At 41.5% G+C, this 20298-nt stretch overlaps 1 protein-coding gene across 4 annotated transcripts in view; it reads left to right on the forward strand.

Moving 5' to 3' along the window:
- Nucleotides 1-20298, forward strand: part of PALLD (palladin, cytoskeletal associated protein) — a 328505-nt gene that overhangs the window by 273974 nt on the left and 34233 nt on the right. For 3 of the 4 annotated variants that reach the window (XM_044297022.1, XM_044297039.1, XM_044297044.1), the window contains 5 exons: nt 4579-5265; nt 9734-9869; nt 10159-10260; nt 13156-13215; nt 17872-18093. In XM_044297022.1, coding sequence (XP_044152957.1) covers nt 4579-5265; nt 9734-9869; nt 10159-10260; nt 13156-13215; nt 17872-18093 — 1207 coding nt within the window. The remainder of the gene's footprint in view (nt 1-4578; nt 5266-9733; nt 9870-10158; nt 10261-13155; nt 13216-17871; nt 18094-20298) is intronic. The other variant, XM_044297030.1, reaches the window with a different exon arrangement.

Consider the following 20298-nt stretch of genomic DNA (forward strand, 5'->3'; position numbering starts at 1 on the left):
GGGGGACGGATCCGTTTGAAATTGCACCATATTGTGTCAACGTCAAACGGATCCGTCCCCATTGACTTGCATTGTAAGTCTGGACGGATCCGTTTGGCTCCGCACGGCCAGGCGGACACGAAAACGCTGCAAGCAGCGTTCAGGTGTCCGCCTGCTGAGCGGAGCGGAGGCCAAACGGTGCCAAACTGATGCATTCTGAGCTGATCCGCATCCACTCAGAATGCATTGGGGCTGTACGGATCCGTTCGGGGCCGCTTGTGAGAGCCTTCAAACGGAACTCACAAGCGGAGCCCCGAACGCTAGTGTGAAAGTAGCCATAAAGGAAAGTAAAAAAAAGTCTAAGTCAAGTTTGCCATGCAAATGATAGGAAAAAAAACAGACGCGGAAGACAATCTTGTGTGCCTCCGCGTTTTTTAGCGGCCCCATTGACTTGAATGGGTCCGCGAACCGTTTCAAATTTTTTTGGGACGGACTGGAACCACGGATCACGGACGCGGATGGCAAACAGTGCATTAGCCGAGTTTTCAATGGACCCATTGAAAGTCAATGGGTCCGCAGAAAATCACGAAAAACGGCACAACGGACACGGAATAAAACAATGGTCGTGTGCATGAGGCCTAAGAAATGTTAATAATAATTCAGCTTTTATCAAAATAGCTATAGCTACAAGAATACATTCATTCACTCCTCTAGGATGATGGTTAATATATATGAGTTCTACCATGACTAAAACCTGGAATATATCTCGGTTATAAGCTCAGATGTGGTAGTGGTTGTGGTACATTAAGAACCAGTTTTTGTGAATGCATTCTGTCTCTTCATGGCTCCTCACTAGTGTTGATCGAGCACCACAGTGCTCGGGTGCTCTGGTGCTCGAGAAGAACACTTTGGGATGCTCGGGTGCTCTACAGAACTAAATGGGAGAACCCAAGCATTAAACCAGGCACCTCATGCTCTGAAGAGGGGAGGGTGTCTGGTTCACAGGCAAAGGTCAAAAATTGATGGAAACACCCCTGGAATGGTTCGGAAACAGCATGGGGAGGATGTCTGGATGCATCCTGGACTCGCAGGTCGCTGCTGGGAACGATGTTGTCCGAGTAGTACGCCACTTTTACAGACTGACAATAATACACACAAAACCAAAGATAAAATCAATTTAAGGTTTCATTCACACGTCCGTGTGTGTTTTGCGGATCCAAGGATCCGCAAAACACGGACATCGGCGATGTGCGTTCCGCATTTTGCGGACCGCACATCGCCTGCATTCTCATAGAAAATGCCTTTTCTTGTCCGCAATTGCGGACAAGAATAGGACATGTTCTATTTTTTTCGGGATCGGAATTGCGGACCCGGAAGTGCGGATCCGCAATTCCGGTTCCGGGCAGCACATCGTGCTGCCCCATAGAAATGAATGGGTCCGCAATTCCGTTCCACAAAATGCGGACGTGTGAATGGACCCTAAGAGGTTGTGTCACTGTCAGCAGCGGCCAAACAATTGCACGCAATTTAGCGCAGGTTGCGATAATAATATATATTGCAGCCATATAAAACAATAGTCCTTAAAAGGACTTTCGGGTCTCTAACACCTTTCAAGACTAAACCCTGCTTAAAAAAAAATAATCCTGTTCCTACACTATCTGTCCCTTCTGCTGCAGCTCTCCCTGACTAAGGGCCGCCCGTTAACGTATTGCGGCCCACATTTGCGGATCTGCAATACACGGGCAACGTTCCGTGTGCATTCCACATCATCGATGCGGACCAATTCGCTTCAATGGGTCCGCAAATCCGGAGATGCAGAACAGGAGCATGGAACGGAACACTACGGAAGCACTACGGAGTGCTTTCTGGGATTCTGTTCCGTGCCTCTGCACCACAAAAAGATAGAACATGCTCTATCTTTTTGCGGAACGGACGGATCGCGGACCCATTCAAGTGCATTGTGGACCGCAATTTGCTGTCTACAGCACGGGCTTCACACGGCCCTAAGACTCAGCCTAACCACAGGTCATCAGGTGCTATATAGCACCCGATGATGCGTTCCGGCCAGCCAATCACTGTAATGCCAGTAACCAACATGGCTACGGCATTACAGTGAGGACAGTACTCCCCAAACGTTTATTTGCTGCGTAGCAGCCAACAAACGTGTGGGGAGGAGACTCGAGCATTGCCCAACACTACTCCTCACGTATTGTTTTTTAATGATCCTTTCATCACATCGAGAGGAGTTTTCTTAGAAGGAACCAGGCCGTGATTGATACCTGTGGATCTTATCACCGAGCCTGGAGCTGGTTTATGTTGTAAGAAAGGCATGTTATCATTATCAGACCTAAAGACCACTTTGAGGAATGTTAATGGAAACTGGGCTTCATTTTTTATTTTGCCGTCACAAAATTTAAAGGGATTGTACAGGATTAGAAAAACATTGCCTCTTTCTTGCAGAAATAGGGTCAAACCTATCCATGGTTTGCATCTAGTACCGAAGCTCAGCTATATTGAATTCATTGAATCGAGTTGAAGTACAATACCACACAACCTGCAGACAAGTAAGGTTTTGTGTTTGAAAGAAAGCAGCCATGATTGTCTAATCCTGGACTACCCTTTTAGTTGGGTGTTGTGGCCAATACCAGAGCTGTAAAAAGACTTGTTGCTATTTACTCTCATTAGATGCTTACATTGAGGAAGTTGGTCTTCAGTCATAACTGAGTTATACTTATGTAACACTACTTCTCACTGTTTTTTTTTTTTACATCTGCACTATTATAACCACACACTGATGATAAGATACAGTTGTACCATGCAAATTAGTGTATTATTGTTCAACCGACAGTCTGATGTGTGTGGGGAGCTCCCAATTCTACTGGCAGATGATGTTGGGGGAGAGAAGGATCAGGTGAAGTGAATATTTCTGTCCAACTCTTTTGTTGCCCCCGGGAGATAAGCCACCTCCAGAAGCTTTTGTCAGCGGCTTTCTCTCCTCTCCCCATTAAATACACATACGCGTTCGGCTGAGCCAAATGTGTATGTATACTGGGGAGCCGGGAGGAAATTGAGAGAGATAGCTGTCTAATCATCTATTGAAAGTGTATGACCACCCTTACCTTTGTACATCATTTCTCTTTAGATTCCCAATGTCTAGATGTTTATCCAAATGAGAGCATTCGTAGCTAGACAACCATGGTACTTGGCACCTTGATGGCAGACAGTTATGGTCACTTGAACGCCACAAAATCACTCAAAATTTCACTCATATGAAGAACAACCGGTTTCATAAATTAAAAAACTTCCTAAAATATGTTTAATAGTTTCTTCTGTGCAAAAAGGTACCTTTCATTTGTACAAACAGTATCACTATGACATGTCAGAAGTCTCGACCAGTGTGGGTCGGGGTGCTGAGACAACAAAAGATTAGATGTGCACAGCTGAGTGGTGTACCCCTTCTGTTAGCTTCTGCTCCACCCACCTTGGAGTCCATGGGCTTTCTATGAATCCGCACACTGCATGCTTGGCTGGAGCAAAAATGCAACTCAGCTGAGCACATCTGCCCCTTCATTTTAGCAAATGGTGGGGGTCTCAGCATCTATACCCGTTGAAAACTTGTGACAGGTCAATATGACATATCAGAAGCCTGGAGAAATACTTGATACCCTCAAATAATAGCACAAGGCAGGAATGGGGTGATGAAATTTCCTCTGGGCATCTTTATTAGGTTTAAAAATTCCCCATTGCCCTTTTTTCATTTCTCTTCTTACTACATATCAGTGTACTGGCGATGATGAAATCTTCAGACTTTTTCCTCCGAAGCTTTGCTTCCATGCAGTTAGTCAAGTATTTAGCAGTTAAATCCTTGTGTCATTAGTAAAGTATAGTGAATGGCAGCCGGATAATTATATACTAATATTTCTAACCATGAATAACGCTTAGTGCTTCTTGTTGTATTGTTTGGCGCATAAGCCTATAATTGTAATAATAACATGACCATTCTAGAGTATCAATGGAATAGAAGTTAATGTCTATAATTACTGTTCAATGTGTTTAACTGTCTGGACTACAAGCATATACTTTTATAATAGTTCAACCCTTTGCACCACGACATTTATTAAGCCCAATACATGTTCCATCCTCTGAGCCACTTATGTTATCTGTGGGCTTTACTGGATCCATATGTATTTCCCATATCACTTCAGCATAGGTAATCAAACTAACGAAACGATGTAGATGGTGCTAGCAAAGCTGAGAATGAAAGAATATTCTCCTTCAGAGACATGATTCACATCAGCTAGATTGTGGCAATCATTGCTAAGGAGCATTGGTTAACTGGCTTCTGGCATGTGTCTGTTCTTGTTTCTGGGGAGATTACAGAAGTTTAGTGCATCTACGGTAAATCTTATCACCCTGCTTCAGCTATGAAGATGAGAAGGAATTTCTAACCATCTTTCATTTAATGTAGGAGAAATTTATGATCAAGGCTCAGATGAATAGGAAGAGTGCAGCATTCTTGCTATGAATTTAATTTTACAGTGCTCAGATGCCATACATACCATTGCCCCGCTCATATTTTTTTTATTCTCATTTACTTAGGGATTCTCAGACATTACTGCAACTACAGAATCAAATACGTCAAGAAAAAGAATCTGCTGCCTTGAAACAACAAGCAAGCCTTCAGCAAAGTACACCACCTTCACCATCTTTCCCTCCTCCACCTTCCTTCCAGGAGCTAGAGGCCAGTCAGTTTATCACTTCACCAGCACAAATGAGTGTTCTGAATTCTCACAGTTCTCCGGCAATGCAATCAGCAAGTTCCTTCAACTACGCTCGGCCTAAACAATTTATTGCTGCTCAGAACATGAATTCCGCTTCAGGCTTTGTCACGCCATCTTCTGGGTCCTCTACCTCCAGCCTCCCATCTCCAACATCAACACCTCAAAAACTGTTTGGTAGAGCTCCAGTGCCACCATTCTCCCAACCATTTGCTCCAGAAGGGGAGCAGTTTTGGTCTCCAACATCATCATCTCCACCACCTCCGCCACCTCCTGTGATGAGTCCTACTGCAAATTATAGTAGTCAAGATCCATTTCCTCTTCCTCCCCCACCTCCTCCTCTTCCAGTTTCTGCCCCATCACCATCGTACAGTCCATGTCTTTCTCCAGTTACAAGAGGATCTAACTCAGGCAACAGCCCTGCAGCTTTCCTTAGTTCCATGCTGCCATCCCAACAATCACCTGTCTCCTTCAATGAACTTGGTCTTCCAAAAGGCGTAATGCCACCGTAAGTTTCAATTGTACCATTATTCTTCTTGTCATGTATGTAGTTAACTTTATAATGTTATTCTAAATACTATTTTATTATAATTATAATTGACGTTATTATTTACATTATTTACTTGAAATAGATTATAACAACGATATTATCTGTCAAAATAATTGTGCCACTAATTCAGTCTTCATAAAATCCTTGTTCCCTGGTGGTTAAATGGTATAGAGGTCTATTTTTGTAGGTTTCACCGTACATTATTTTTTCACAGGGTTTATTCACAACTAACAAACTTTCCCTTCTTGGTTGTTTCCTTTATTTTGCTTTACATGCTGGTCTTAAATGAATGGTAAATCTTGAAATGAATGATTAATGTAAGAAAGAGATATAGTTGCCTTCAATCTTTGTCAGTTTGTGATCCTGTCACTAACAGTCTTGTGGAAACATTTGTTAATCTTTTGCTGCCCTTTTCCATCTTTGGTTGGATGGCCTGTTAAGTGGTGTGCCTAGAAAAGGGGTGGGGCTAAACATTATGTTTGTCCCACACCAGACAGAGCACAGCAGGGAGGCTACTGTGCCAGCCAGTTGTCTTACAGCCTATCAGATGACAGTGAGTAGAAGAGATAGGCAGATAGATTTCTTATATAGTTCTCAGTTTTGTTATATGAGACAAAATAGGTTAAACGGAATGAAGTAGATGAAACAGGAAGTGCTTTGACCTTTTTTCCTGTAAACCCAGGATGACATTTTTGTGAAAGCTAGGGTATCAGCCACTATCACATACAATAAAAGCTGAACAGCATACAGTGCTGTTACTATAGTTACTGTGGTTTAACTGATTGTGGCATATGCATGTTATTTTTTATTTTTATTTTTTGTGCAGTATGTATGCTAACGGGAGCATGATTTCAAAATTAAACTGCAGATCCAGAGAACATCTATTGAAACTATTCAGAAAGCTTAGCTGAAATGAAATCCTCTTGTATAAACAGACCAGTGTTTGTGTTCGGAAACTTGTAAAAGAACAGCAACTGCTCACGCGTTTCAGTAAAAAAAAAAAAAAGAAGTAAAATGAAAGAAAAAAAAATGCTAGTGCTACCTCTGCCATTAAAGGGGAAAAAACTAAATCTACTATTCCCATTTACCGTAAATCTTTGTCTTCCTTGATCATATTCTGTTTCACATTAAAATTATTGCAGAGATAAAAACTCCACGTCTCCAATAAGTTCAGTGAAAGTCATGGCTTAAAAATATTTCTCTAGGAGATAGCATGCGGCAGCAGAAAGCTCCTTCACTGATTTATCGCAGGTAGGAGACCAGGCAAGTTAAAAGCTATTTGCCTAAAGTCTCCTCCTCCAGCAATTTCCTAGCCTAAAACAGAGGAGAGCAAAGGAGACTGTGACGTAATTATGAGTTTGTCTTCATACATCTTCAGGTTTATTCGGCTAGCTAAGCTTTTTCTCATTCTGTCCCTTTGCGCAAGTATATCTATCTTTTTCTCAAGTATAGGTTTTTCAAACTGACTAAATCTGACCTCTGGCTCTTATGTTCTGGAGAGCAGGGTCACACATATGCATGTACATGGATATCTACACCACAGAAGAAAATAAGTGTTTTCGAAAAAATTTATTTTCCCTTTGCTATAAATATAATGGTAGTCACCAGGCTTGCAAGACAATGAAAAGAAATAGGAATAAATTACATTTTTATATTAAGCAGACTTTTTAGAATTTTTGGTGATTTTTTTATTTTATTTTTTCCATTTCGCTATCTACGGTATATTAAAAATAAATACCTAAAATTGTGCACTTTTTTTAACTGGCCACTAGGTCTAATAATATGTTGAGACTTTCTGTTCTGTACAGGTAACATTTGATATCAGAATAGGTGATATCATAGCTTATCTGCTCCCTCCTGACCTCTGCAAGTCACACAGCAAACCTAGAAAAATCTCCCATAGAAGTCTGTGGCCCATATCCTGCCCCTGACATACTTTAGGCCTAGTGCCCAGTGTAAAAACTGCATAATTTTACTTTTTTTAATATATATATATAAATAGGGAAGAAGACAATTATATATATCACCAAATATTTTAAAAAATATGACTAACATAAAAACTTGATTTAAACAATAGGTAATTTTCTGATAAAACATTCCATTTAAATCAAAGTACTTCTTTAATAATATTACATTATGATCATACTGGTTTACAGAACACTGCAGTCATTTACTAATGCAGATAAATGTTATGCAGAATGTGTAAAGTTTTTTGGGGAAAAAACAAGAATAAAACTGAATTAGAAACATTATTATTTATCCGTATGTAACTAGCAAGGAATTTCAATGTGTATTGAGAGCAATCTGGATTTGCTTACAGTAATTCCAGCTGCTTACAGCAAGGGGAATCTAATTTAGTGATAGTATCACATGCAATGTCCCATTTCTCAGGCGCTGCAGTTTTTTGTGCCTATAATATAAATAATGGATAGAATAATTTTCTACACTGTGCTTGGCACCTTTCCAGTGTCTCCCCTGTCCGATCTGCCTAGCCGGTGTGTCATTTTTATCAGCATCTGATATCTCTGAGGCACAATTTTTTCAAGCTTGGACATGATTCATTTTTCCATTAGTTCCCTTAGGGAAGCAGGATTTAGGAAAACAATTTATCCTCCCCACACACTGGTCAGTCCATGAAAATTAGTAATGGAAAAATATTGCAAATGTTTGTTTTTCTAATCCAGTATTGTGAAGGTGGCAATTATAGCATTAGTTTAGATATATTACTGTGACCAATACATCAGAAATCTGTAATATTACAATGCTGAATTCCAACTCTAAATTTGGACTCCCCTCCCTCCTCCTGCTCACCGCTACAAGGAAAATGAAATTACAGGATATTGGTTGTCCTTCCAGCTGAAAGCTATCCCTTACATGTCTCTTGGTTCTAACAGAGCGGGTCTTCCTCTGCCAACTTAGCTGCCTTGCCATGACATATGAAGGATGCAATATGCAGAAATTGGATCTTATACTTTCAGAACTAATTGTCACAGCTTTTTATGTCTTGGTACTAAACTAGCCACAGTCATATTGGGTTTTTTAGGGTGCCTTCACACACTGTAGATTTTGGTGCAGAAATTTCTGAATTGAAAATCTTTTCCATTCACCTGAATGGGACTTGTAAAGGCACAATAACTCTGCTGAACATTTGGAGAGATGTAATCATGCACTTTGGATTTTTTTTTTGGGGGGGGGGGGACTGAAGCATATTAACATACTAAAAAGGTGTAGTCCATACTAATAGATCTCCTTCATTTCTAAGTCATCATTTTACAACATTGCTGACTGTACACCTATTGTTAAAGGGAATCTGTCACCACCCCATAGCATTTTTAACTTTTTATAGGGTAATATAGCTGTGCTACAGTCATTTACTTTTTAGTAGCACATGACAGTAGTCACTCTATATCTGACATAGATATAGAAGCAAAGCATGGAAGTCAATGCAAGCCACAAATCAACATATAAAAATACTTACAGAAATTGGGTTAGAGACTGAAATCTGTGAGGCAACAACTAATAGTGTCCATGCATAAACCATGTAATATAATATACCAACAAGCAAAACGCAAAGAAAAACTGTGGAAAGGGGACAGGAAACATAAATCAGAGCTTTTATAAATATGCTAATTCGACTGAAAAGAGTCCAAGGGGCTGTACTTATCAGTACTGAAGCCCAGCCGCACCCATCAGTAGTCAGCCCTGATCCTCCTCCTCACCTTTTCTTCTCTCCACCTCCTAGCAGTGGCAACATCATCTTGCTGCTGCTCCAAACCTCGTGCAAATCTTACTGGTGCATGCGCAGTTCAGTTAATGAAGCCGCTACTGGCAGAGGATTACAGACCACAGAGGTGACCACAAAATGCAAACATGGGCCTGCGTGGGATTTGGAGCAGTAGCATCATGCCGCTGCCTCAGCTAGGAGGGGGAGAGAAGTAGAGGAGGCGAGGTCCGGGCTCATTGTTGATGGGTGCAGCTGGGCTCCAGCACCCCATGGGCCCTTTTTAAGTTAGTTAGTATATTTGTAAAAACTCATTTTTGGGGTGATAGAGAACATTGTTCTGGACATATATCTGGTATATTTATAAATGACTATAACAGAGCTAAATTTCCAGATAAATAGTTAGAAATGGTCTTAGGTGGTGACAGATTCCCTGTAAGTTAACTGTATTATTGATCTGTGATTTATCTCAGGAATGCCATTTATGTGAATACTTGACATCAGGTCAATGACATTGTGAACATGTTTTTGTCTTCCTCCCATAATCCATGTATATATCCCTGGACAGACCATAGACTGAGTGACCTGTTCAGATATTCATCTACCATATTATACAGTCACATTATTGTATTTTCTGTTCTGTATTGTATGTGACTATAAAATGGTCTTAGTGACTAGTCTTATTTGCACTGTTTCTTCTATTAGGGGCTTCCCAAAGAAGACTGGCCGGACTGCCCGTATAGCATCTGACGAGGAGATTCAGGGTACAAAAGATGCAGTCATTCAAGATCTGGAGAGAAAGCTTCGCTTCAAAGAAGAACTGTTGAACAACGGGCAACCGGTACTATTCTATATACTGTAAAGTTCTCCTATCTCCATACCATTATAAGACACTGAAAGCAGAATGGCGTTTTGATCACTCTTAATGCAGTAGAGAAATAGAATTGTAGCTGATCTTGCAACATATTATTTGGTTAAAATGGGTTGTCTCAACTCTATGCATTTGCAATGTTAGGGCATGTGCACCTCATTGGACCTGCTTAGGCCCTCCTATATGTAATTTTTCCTATATCATGATTACAGGTGTAGAATAAATATAAAAGTATGATAATCTCTGTATCTATCCCTAGAAATTGACATATGAGGAGAAAATGGCCAGACGATTGCTAGGAGCTGACAATGCAGCAACTGTCTTTAACCTTCAGGAGCCAGAAGATGACTTGAATTCCCAGGTATAAATTAATATATGTTTATCTTGAAAGCTAGACTGTGCTGTGCCAATACTGCACCTCTAGGGAGTGCACACATTTTTACAACTGAAGGCAGCATACCCTGCATTCCCAGTGAAATGTGACTTTGAGCGCAGAAGAATAATTAACAAGAGACAAATAGTCCAAGGACATTTAAAGTCAATAAATAAATCACTGATATAACTGTCTATGAAACCAGCACTAATTTAGTAACTCCATTACCTTCTTAGTGAAGTAAAAAGCTGAGTTAAAGACTTGTTTAGATTTTTGGAAGCAAGTTTTGGCTTCATCCTTTTCTAGCATTGAGTACCGTTGTGTTACATATGAATGTGACATTAATAGTATGCATTTTATGGCAATGGATTGTACCTGTGTGCATGTGCTCGGTCTTGTCATTCCAGAAAAGTCTGTATAAGTATAAAAGAATGGCCTTGCTTCCAATTGTCATACAGTGTGCATTCTTGCTACCTAAAGGCACCTACAATGGCATTAAAGAGTACCTATCATTAACAAACCTCTGACTTGTAAGCAGTATATTGTTCTGTATTAAAAGAGGCATAGATTTGAGGGATCCAATATTACAACTTTACAAAGCTTTGGTGTGGTCTCATCTGGAATATGCAGTTCAGTTCTGGGCACCAGTCCATAGAAAGGATGCCCTGGAGCTTGGAAAAGTACAAAGAAGAGCAACTAAACTGCTAAGGGGCTTGAAATATATTTAGTCTTGAGAAGAGGCGTCTTAAGGGGGAAAATGATAAACCTATACAAATATATAAATAGGCCGTAAAAAAATATGGTGAAAAGCTGTTCCATGTAAAATCCCCTCAAAAGAAAAAGTTCAGTCTCAGAGGCGTCAAGGCTCTTTTACCATAAGACTGTAAATCTGTGGAATAGTCTATCTCAGGACATGGTCACAACAGGAACAGTTTAAAAAAGTGATATGGTGGATTCTTAGGCCTCTTTCACACGGGCGAGTATTCCGCGCGGATGCGATGCGTGAGTTGAACGCATTGCACCCGCACTGAATATGACCCATTCATTTCTATGGGGCTGTTCACATGAGCGGTGATTTTCACGCATCACTTGTGCGTTGCGTGTAAATCGCAGCATGCTCTATATTCAGTGTTTTTCACGTAACGCAGGCCCCATAGAAATGAATGGGGTTGCGTGAAAATCGCAAGCATCCGCAAGCAAGTGCGGATGCGATGCGATTTTCACGCACGGTTGCTAGGAGACAATCGGGATGGAGACCCGATCATTATTATTTTCCCTTATAACATGGTTATAAGGAAAAATAATAGCATTCTGAATACAGAATGCATAGTAAAATAGCGCTGGAGGGGTTAAAAAGTAATTTAACTCACCTTAGTCCACTTGTTCGCGTAGCCCGGCATCTCCTTCTGTCTCCTTTGCTGAACAGGACCTGGGGTGAGCATTAATTACATGAACAGGACCTGTGATGACGTCACTCCGGTCATTACATGTTCCATCACATGATCCATCACCATGGTAAAAGATCATGTGGCGGACCATGTGATGACCGGAGTGACGTCATCACAGGTCCTGTTCATGTAATTAATGCTCACCCCAGGTCCTGTTCAGCGAAGGAGATGCCGGGCTACGCGAACAAGTGGACTAAGGTGAGTTAAATAATTTTTTATTTTTTTTTAACCCCTCCAGCGCTATTTTACTAAGCATTCTGTATTCAGAATGCTATTATTTTCCCTTATAACCATGTTATAAGGGAAAATAATACAATCTACAGAACACCGATCCCAAGTGGGTTTGGGTACCAAACATGCGCAATTTTTTTCACGCGAGTGTAAAACGCATTACAATGTTTTGCACTCGTGCAGAAAAATCGCGGGTGTTCCCGTAACGCACCCGCACATTTTCCCGCAACGCCCGTGTGAAAGGGGCCTTAAAATCAAATTACATTAATAATTATGAATAGGTGTAGAAGTCTTGGTCTCATTCCCCTTCCTAAAATTCGCATCCCCACCTGTCCCTTGGTTGAATTTGGTGGACTTATTTCATCCCTACTATGTATGTTACTATAGGTAACTATCACTTGACATGTCAACACTTTTGATAGGTTGATGAGACCTCCACTGATTGCTAAAACCAAGCTGAGCAATGTGCCTCTTCATTTTTGTTCAGTTTTGAAAGGTTCTACTCTGAGAACAGATTGAGGGGTGTACGAATTCATAAAAAGTCAAGAGCCGAGCAGAATCAAACAGTGCTGTGCACCTCTGCCTCTTTCTTTTCGCAGTCATGAGGGTCTGGATACAATTAAAGTTTCTGACATGTCACCATGACATGTCAGAAGTATGTTAAAATGATAGGTGCCTTTTAAGCCATATGTTTTCCTTAATCGCCTGCATTTAACACAGCTTGAATGCTGGTTAAGAGAGATAATGTAAGAGGCATGAGTACATCCGTTGCTTTAAGTGTCATTTTCTGCAGCACTATCTCTGATCATTTGGAAGTTATTTGTAGATAAATGGTTCATCAATCCAGTGTGTATAAGTGCCCGCTGACCTGCCAGATGTTAGTTTTCAGGGAAAATGAGGATAGAACTTGTCAGCATCAAAATAGCATCAGAGTTGAGTTGTCGGAGGGAATTTATCTGACTATATAGAGTGAATCCTTCTATCTCATGAACTGGTGCCAGAAAGTCAGATTAGCAGTCTGCATCTACAGCTTTAAGTTTTATCATTATATTAGTTTTTAAGAAAAGTCCTAGTAATTCCTATAGTAAGTTAAAGCCCTAAACTGCCTTGGTGCCAGACAGTAATATTGGTAGGAGACGGGCACATGGTGACAGAAAAACCATTTCCATTCTACAAGCTTTCACCTTCTTTTCTACCTTTGCAGGAAGTTTCCTCTGTTTCCTCTCTTGACGCTTCTGTAGAGAACCCTCTTGACTTGCAGAAGGTTACTATCCCCCTGTCTTTCTTCTCCGCACTCACACAGATCTTTACCCTAACTAAACACCCTCCATTGTGTTGATTTTGGCCTTTTTAGCATGTGATGTCATGAGATTGCCCTTGACTGTATTATTTTGTGTAAACGTCTGTATTTTGCCCCTAAGGTAAGATAATAGCCAATGATGTCACAGAAAGACTAATTAAAAAGACGATGTGTGTGAAGACGGCATCACTCTTCACTGTGTGCCTATCACGCATGCTATAAAATGTTTTAATTGCATGACGCCACTGTTTTGTTCAGTCTCACTAAATGCCTTTGAGTGCACACAAGCTAAAATCCACCTGTATTGACTTAGCCTTTAAAAGTGGCCCTATAGGAACTGGTTTTGTATGTTTGCAATGAGTCATACGCAGATAACCGTTTGGATTGTGATTATCTTCCTTTTTGTACGGCAAATCAACAAAACTTTTTTTTTTATTAAGTGGAATGTAAAAAAAAAATCCTAAGAAAATCTAGGGGAATGCCGTCTACAACTGGCAAAAATAATACACGTAAATGCCTGAAATTCCTCATCTAAAAATAGTATAATAAGGAGGTAACATAAAATGACTGCTCTTTATTATCAGTTTCTCTTCAGAAGAACCTTGTGTGGCCGTGTCCATACAGTACTAGTGTTTAACATGGCTTATGGTATGTCTTCTGTGCCCCAGACTGACCGTGCTGGTCTTGTCTGGTAGAAGCTAGTGACGTTTGGCCAGTTCCAAGCACTGACTGCCAGTCATCCCTCCAAAACAGTGATAGCCCTCTAAAATACTTGATGGCCTCACAACAGGGTGATGGATGGGGACTCCCTTGAGGTAGATTGTCAACTGGTTCAGTGAGTTGGCAAAGCAGTGTGGAGCCCCCAAACTGCAGAATAGGGGATTGTGTAGTAGGAACATTTAGCGTCCAATGCTTTCACTCTTTATAGACTTATTTATGCCAGTGTGCAAGGTTTCTGTCTCTTATGGCAGATGGACTTTGAGTAGTTGTACCAATGTGAATAATACCCTACCTAAAGCCATTCATGGATGGTATAACCTCACAAAATAAAGGCAATGCCCAGGTTCTGTAAGCACTTGCAGCCTATATATAATTCCTTTATTAATCTATCTAGTGAATGTGTCCTGTGCAATAGACTTGGAATGAACAGTTTTAAAAAGGGTTTAGATGAATTCTTAAAAGTAAAGCACATTAATGCTTATGAAAACTTGTAGAAATCAGAGTCTCAATTCCTTCTGGGATTCGCTTTCCTACCTATCCCTTGGTTGAACTTGATGGACTTATGTCTTTTTTCAACCATATTAACTATACAGCCATTTTTTGTAAAATTTGGCATGTTCTGAGGGATGGAGCTAAAAATCTCCACACAGCGACAAGCTCAGTTTAATGTACACATCTCACAAATTCCACACATTTTGTATTCATTTTGGCTGTTAGACTTTTATAGAGACACAGTGGTGGACTAGTAACAACCAGAAATGGTGGTAATGGATGATGATATAACTCAGGGGTGGCCAACCTTACAGACACAAAGAGCCCAAAAAAAAACGATATGACTACCAGGAGCCACAAGCTATACATTTACACACGAGTCAACGTAATTTTAGCCCTACAATATGCACCTAGGTTTTTTCATCTGATCTGAGGTCTGATAAAAATATTTTTTTCTTATTTTTCATTAGCAGAGAAAAAAAGAAAAAATATATTTTTTATCAGACCTCAGATCAGACTCCTAAATCAGATCCCCAATCCTCATCTGACCTAAAATTAGATCCCCAAACCTCATCAGACCTCCAAATTAGACCCCCATGCTCGGATCAGACAACACAAATCAGACTCCCAGTGTCAGACCCTCAGTACTCAGATATCCCCCCCTTCTCAGATCTGTCTGCCCATGCTCAGACTTGACCAACCCATGCTCAAACAAGACCCCCCCATGCTCAGATCAGAACCTCCCATGTTTAGATCGGACCCCCATGCTCAGTTCTATAATTTAAAATCTTCCCTCTCCTGAACAGGCATTGGGCTCCTGCTCGGGCACCTGCTACTCTGCAGGTCTGACACGCTCTCCACTGTTACCTGATGAGCACAACGTCAGGTCATAGTGCGTGTCCCCAAGTACTATGTTCTCACACTGTGTGCATCAAGACGTAGTGGAGAGTGAGCTGGAGCTGCAAAGTAGCAACAGTGCCCGATCAGGAAAAGAGTTCTGAGCATGGGGTGGGGTGGAGAGTGAGCCGGCCTGGCTGCTTCCCGGTTCCACAGCTAGAGCCACACTTGAAGAACCAAAGAGCCGCATGCGTTTCAAGAGCCATGGGTTGGCCACCCTCGATACATCTCATTGAGGAACATTTGTGAACTAGCTTCACTCAGCCCTCACAGCTTAGCGGTTATCTTTCATGTTGGCAGAGGCCGCTGCCTCATAAGCATTTTCCCAGTAGTAATGATTTCCCACTGCACAGCACTCTGCTGTTTTCATCAGCCCCATACAGCTGAATGGAGCAGCAGCGAACATATGCAACTGCAAATTAATTCAAACTGGGGAACACAGAACCCCCACTCTTGTGGATAGGAGATAAGTATTGTTCATGGGAAAACCCTTTAAAGGGATTGTCCAACATTAACTTTTATTTTTAAATTCACGCCCACCCTGTCGGACCTGTGAAGCGAGCTGTACTAAACTGCCTCAGTTCTAATCCATGGGTCCCTACATGTTTTTACTGGACCCCTGGTCCCCATTTGTAGATTTACTGCGTGTCACATTTGCCGCTGCAGCCAGTGACTGGCCTCAGTGGTGCATGTCCCCAAGTGGCCAGTAGCACAGCAATGAGTAAGGCAAGCCATTAGCTGCAGCTTTGCACATGAGCCCCTCCGTGAAGAGGGGCAGCATGGTGGCTCAGTGGTTAGCACTGGACCCTTTCATCGCTAGGGTCCTGAATTCAAATCCTATCAGGGACAACATCTGCATATAGTTTGTGTGTTCTCCCTGTGTTTGCATGGGTTTCCTCCAGGTACTCCAGTTTCCTCCCACACTCCAAAAATATCCTAATAGGCAAATTGGCTTCCTATGAAATTGACCCTAGTGTGCGTTGTTTGTTGGGGGTTGAGCGCCTGTAAGGCAGCCACTGACTTCACTCACAAGACAGGTCCAGACCCACAGATCTGGAACCAAGTGGCATGGACAATCCCTTTGAGTTAAAGAGGACCTTTCATGGGTCCAGATATTATAAAAAAAACTAGCAGGCTATGTAGGACACTGTGCACAATTGTAATATTGCTTACTAGTTTGTCTGGGCGCCACTGCGTTCGCCCGCTGTGCCCCCCTGCAGTTTTCCCGCCATGTATGCTAATGATTAGCGTCGGTGCAGGGAGGAGGAGACTGTCCTGTTTCTCAATGGACGTCTCCTTCTCCCTGACTGTAGCGTGGTCCAATCGCAGAAGAGAGCGTTTTTTTTCTCCCTGGCTGTGACGCTCTCCACTGCGATTGGACTGCGCTACAGTCAGGGAGAAGGAGACGTCCATTGAGAAGCAGGGCAGTCTCCTCCTCCCTGTACCGATGCTACACATTAGCATACCAGACAGGAAAACTGGGGGGGGGGGGCACAGCGGGCGAAGGGAGCGGCGCCCAGACAAACTAGTAAGAAATATTAGATCCGTGCACAGTGCCCTACATAACCTGCTAGTTATTTCATAATGTCTGGACCCATAAAAGGTCCTCTTTAAGACATTACTTGAGTTGCATTCTCGCCAATATCCACATATCATGTTCTCAGTAGTCTCCAAGCATAGTATTTTTACATAATACCCTCTACCTTACAACTGGGTAATACCCATATGTACGTACTCTACAAAGTCACACATTGTATCCATTTATCCGCAGGAATTATTAGAAAACTTTGGTGTTGGAACCAGTCATCACCTGTTTATAAGTCAGTATCTTAGAAATGACTTTAGAAATACCACGTTAGGCTTTAGGAATGTTTAGAAATGTTACACACATCATGCCCTCCTATGCGACCCTCAGCATTGGTCTCCTTGTGCATTCCTTTACTGCAAAGAGAACTAATACAAGAAAAGATCGTAAAAGCACTTAAACATAACATGTAGTATATAGTTCTCCGGAGAGACTCATGTTATTCCTATGGCACAATATGATACCGGCTTCTGTCTCATGGACTGACAGATAACACTACCACATTGTGTTTTCTCCATGTGACATTTACTGGGCTGTAAATACATAGACTGAAGCACTTACAGACTAATGTCTGCCTTCATCCATCTCCCCTGAGATAATAAATTATCCTTGAGGTGTAGAGACCAAATGTGAATGTCAGTAATGTATCTCTGAGCAGACCACAATCTACTACATTTTTTATTAGATGCCTGCAGGACATTCTTCGTGCAGATTGCAGTGATGGGTGTAATAAAAAGCTCAGTTATATTTCAGAATGAGCAGCTCCCTTGTGGTGGAAGAATAGGTGAAGCCTTCAGTCCAGCATGATCGAAGTTCAGTTTTTAGTCTAAACTTTGTTTTATTTCAGGCTTGTACCAGAAATGAAGGGGAGCAAAACATGAAATAATTGTAGGATTATTAATTTAATCTTTCCTTCAATCCGGCAGGAATACAAAGTGTCCAGCTTTGAGCAGAGGCTTATCAGTGAAATAGAGTACCGTCTTGAGCGGTCTCCGGTTGAAGAATCAGATGATGAAGTGGAACATGGAGAAGACTTTGAAGAGGACAGCACTCCTCCTCACTTTGAGACAAAATTAAGGCATTATAAGATATTTGAAGGGATGCCGGCTACATTCACCTGCAAGGTCACTGGCAATCCAAAACCAAAGGTATGGTTTCAGATTTACTCTGTACGGGCTGAGTCAAAAGTCAGGAATGTGACCTCCCTTCTGTCTGAACCATTTATACTGAAGTTGAAATCTAAACTTGCTTGATTTTGCTTGCCTTGCTTTACTCCTTACCAATTTTGAGTTTCATGTAGTCGCCTCCATTCACAGCCACAACTGCTTTAAAAATTTTGCTATGCCCCATGGAAAGAGACCTGACAGCCCAAATTGTGTAACTGGCACCTGGGCTCCCATGATGCACCACTCTCTGGCAAGAGGAAATACGTCTAATTTTGAATTTGGTATTAGACATCAAAGGGGTTCATTCATCTGGACATTTATGGCATATCCACAGAATATGCCATAAATGTCTGATAGGTGTAGGTCCCACCTTTTGGAGCCACTCTTATCTTATGTGTGGAGAGTAGGCTGAGCATGCATGGCTTTCTCCATTCACTGCTCTGATCAGATATTTAAGGTATACTTTGGACAGAATGGTGGCTTAGTGGTTAGCACTGTTTCCTTGCAGCACTGGAGTCCTAGGTTCTCACCAGGGACAATTTGTATGTTTCCCCTGTGTTTGCGTGGGTTTCCTCCAGGTACTCTGGTTCCCCCCCACACTCCAAAGACATAATGATAGGGAATTTAGAATTTGAGACCCACAGGGGACAGCGAATGATTATAATGTCTGTAAAGTGCTATGGAATATGTCAGCGCTATATAAGTAAGTAAAGATGGGAATACATCTTTAATAACTTCTTTGTGTTTACCCAATACTCCAGATTGGCTGAGAAAAAGAACCAGCCAGGTTGAAAACACATAACAGTTCAAGAGCATTTATATGAAACAGTTTAAATGCTAGTTCATATTGCACAGTATAAAAGAGATCATCATATTATACATAGCATGCCAACTGTATTTGCTCGACCCTGGGTTTCTCCTCTACATCGGCTTCTAACATAAGATATGACTGGTAATAGTTGAAGCTTTAAACTGAGCGTGTGCAACCACCGCAGCAAGGTGGATGGAGAAATAAGGAAAAGAAGAAACAGCAGGTGGCGCTATACAGATACATTTTATTGAATAACTCAGTGGCTATAGTAAATTTTCAAAAGGATTCAGATATAGGTGTTGATTTGAAAAATGTAGAATATTTTTGGCAAAAACCCTTTAAATTGCTTTTTTTTATCTTAAGATCTTTTGATAAACCTCTCCATCACAGCGAGTGTGCTAAATCATATTTAAGAATAAATACATGCTGCATACCTACATACCTGGTACATCTGTGTCCTATAAAACAGCTTCGCTCATATACAATATGTATCTGCTTTTGATTTAAAGGGTGCCAAACCCAAGGAGTTTTAAGGAAGATGTGGGGAGTTTATTTCATAATCTGTGCTTTCTTAATGCTATGTTATGTGTGTACCAGACTCACAGATTTCAAGGAAGACGTGCAATTTATTCTCTGATCTTGGAAATGACAGTGCGCTCATGTTTGTGCGGCTTAAAATATGCCATTTCAAGTTATGCAACTTTACCAGTGAAATTACAGAATGTAAAATGTGTTCTGCTATGCATGGATAATGGAAAGCAGCTTTCATTTGGCTAATGCAGATGAAAAAATAAAACCCACATTTGGTAGCCTTTGCAAAGTCCACAGTGTTTTCCGCTGCAGAAACGGACACAGTTTGTGCTGCGGTACTTCCCACCTTGCTAAGAACCCTATATGAGTTATCTCAGTCTGATACTTGTATTAGGAAACTGCACAAGGAAAAATGAACCCCTAAAAGGGGTTGTCCAAGTTATTTTTTTGTTCTGTGTATGTTTCTAACTATGCAAATGTAAGGGTTTTCAATTCACTTCCTTCATTTACAGTGGCCCCGTTCTGCTAGTTAGGTGAGGGTCATATGACCTGTGATGTCAGTTTCTTTCCCTGCTCTGATGACATTCCATGCACAAGCCTGAGGAAGCAGGTCTGCCTCCATGCACAAGACGTCACTGTGAAAGCTGTGCTGGTTGGAGTGATAAGCCACGCCCCCTACACTGCCCATTCTGCTGGCCTAGCTGTCTGCCCTGTGTCTCCCCTCCCACTGGATTCTTCAGCGCAGTTTAACCCCTTCTACCATCAGCAGCAAAGACTCGGGGCTGGAGGGTTTGCTGAGCAGGTGCAGGCAGTGAGGAGACAAATGCTATGCATAGGATCTTCCC

Source organism: Bufo gargarizans, chromosome 1 (assembly GCF_014858855.1).
Source record: "Bufo gargarizans isolate SCDJY-AF-19 chromosome 1, ASM1485885v1, whole genome shotgun sequence".
Lineage (NCBI taxonomy): Eukaryota > Metazoa > Chordata > Amphibia > Anura > Bufonidae > Bufo > Bufo gargarizans.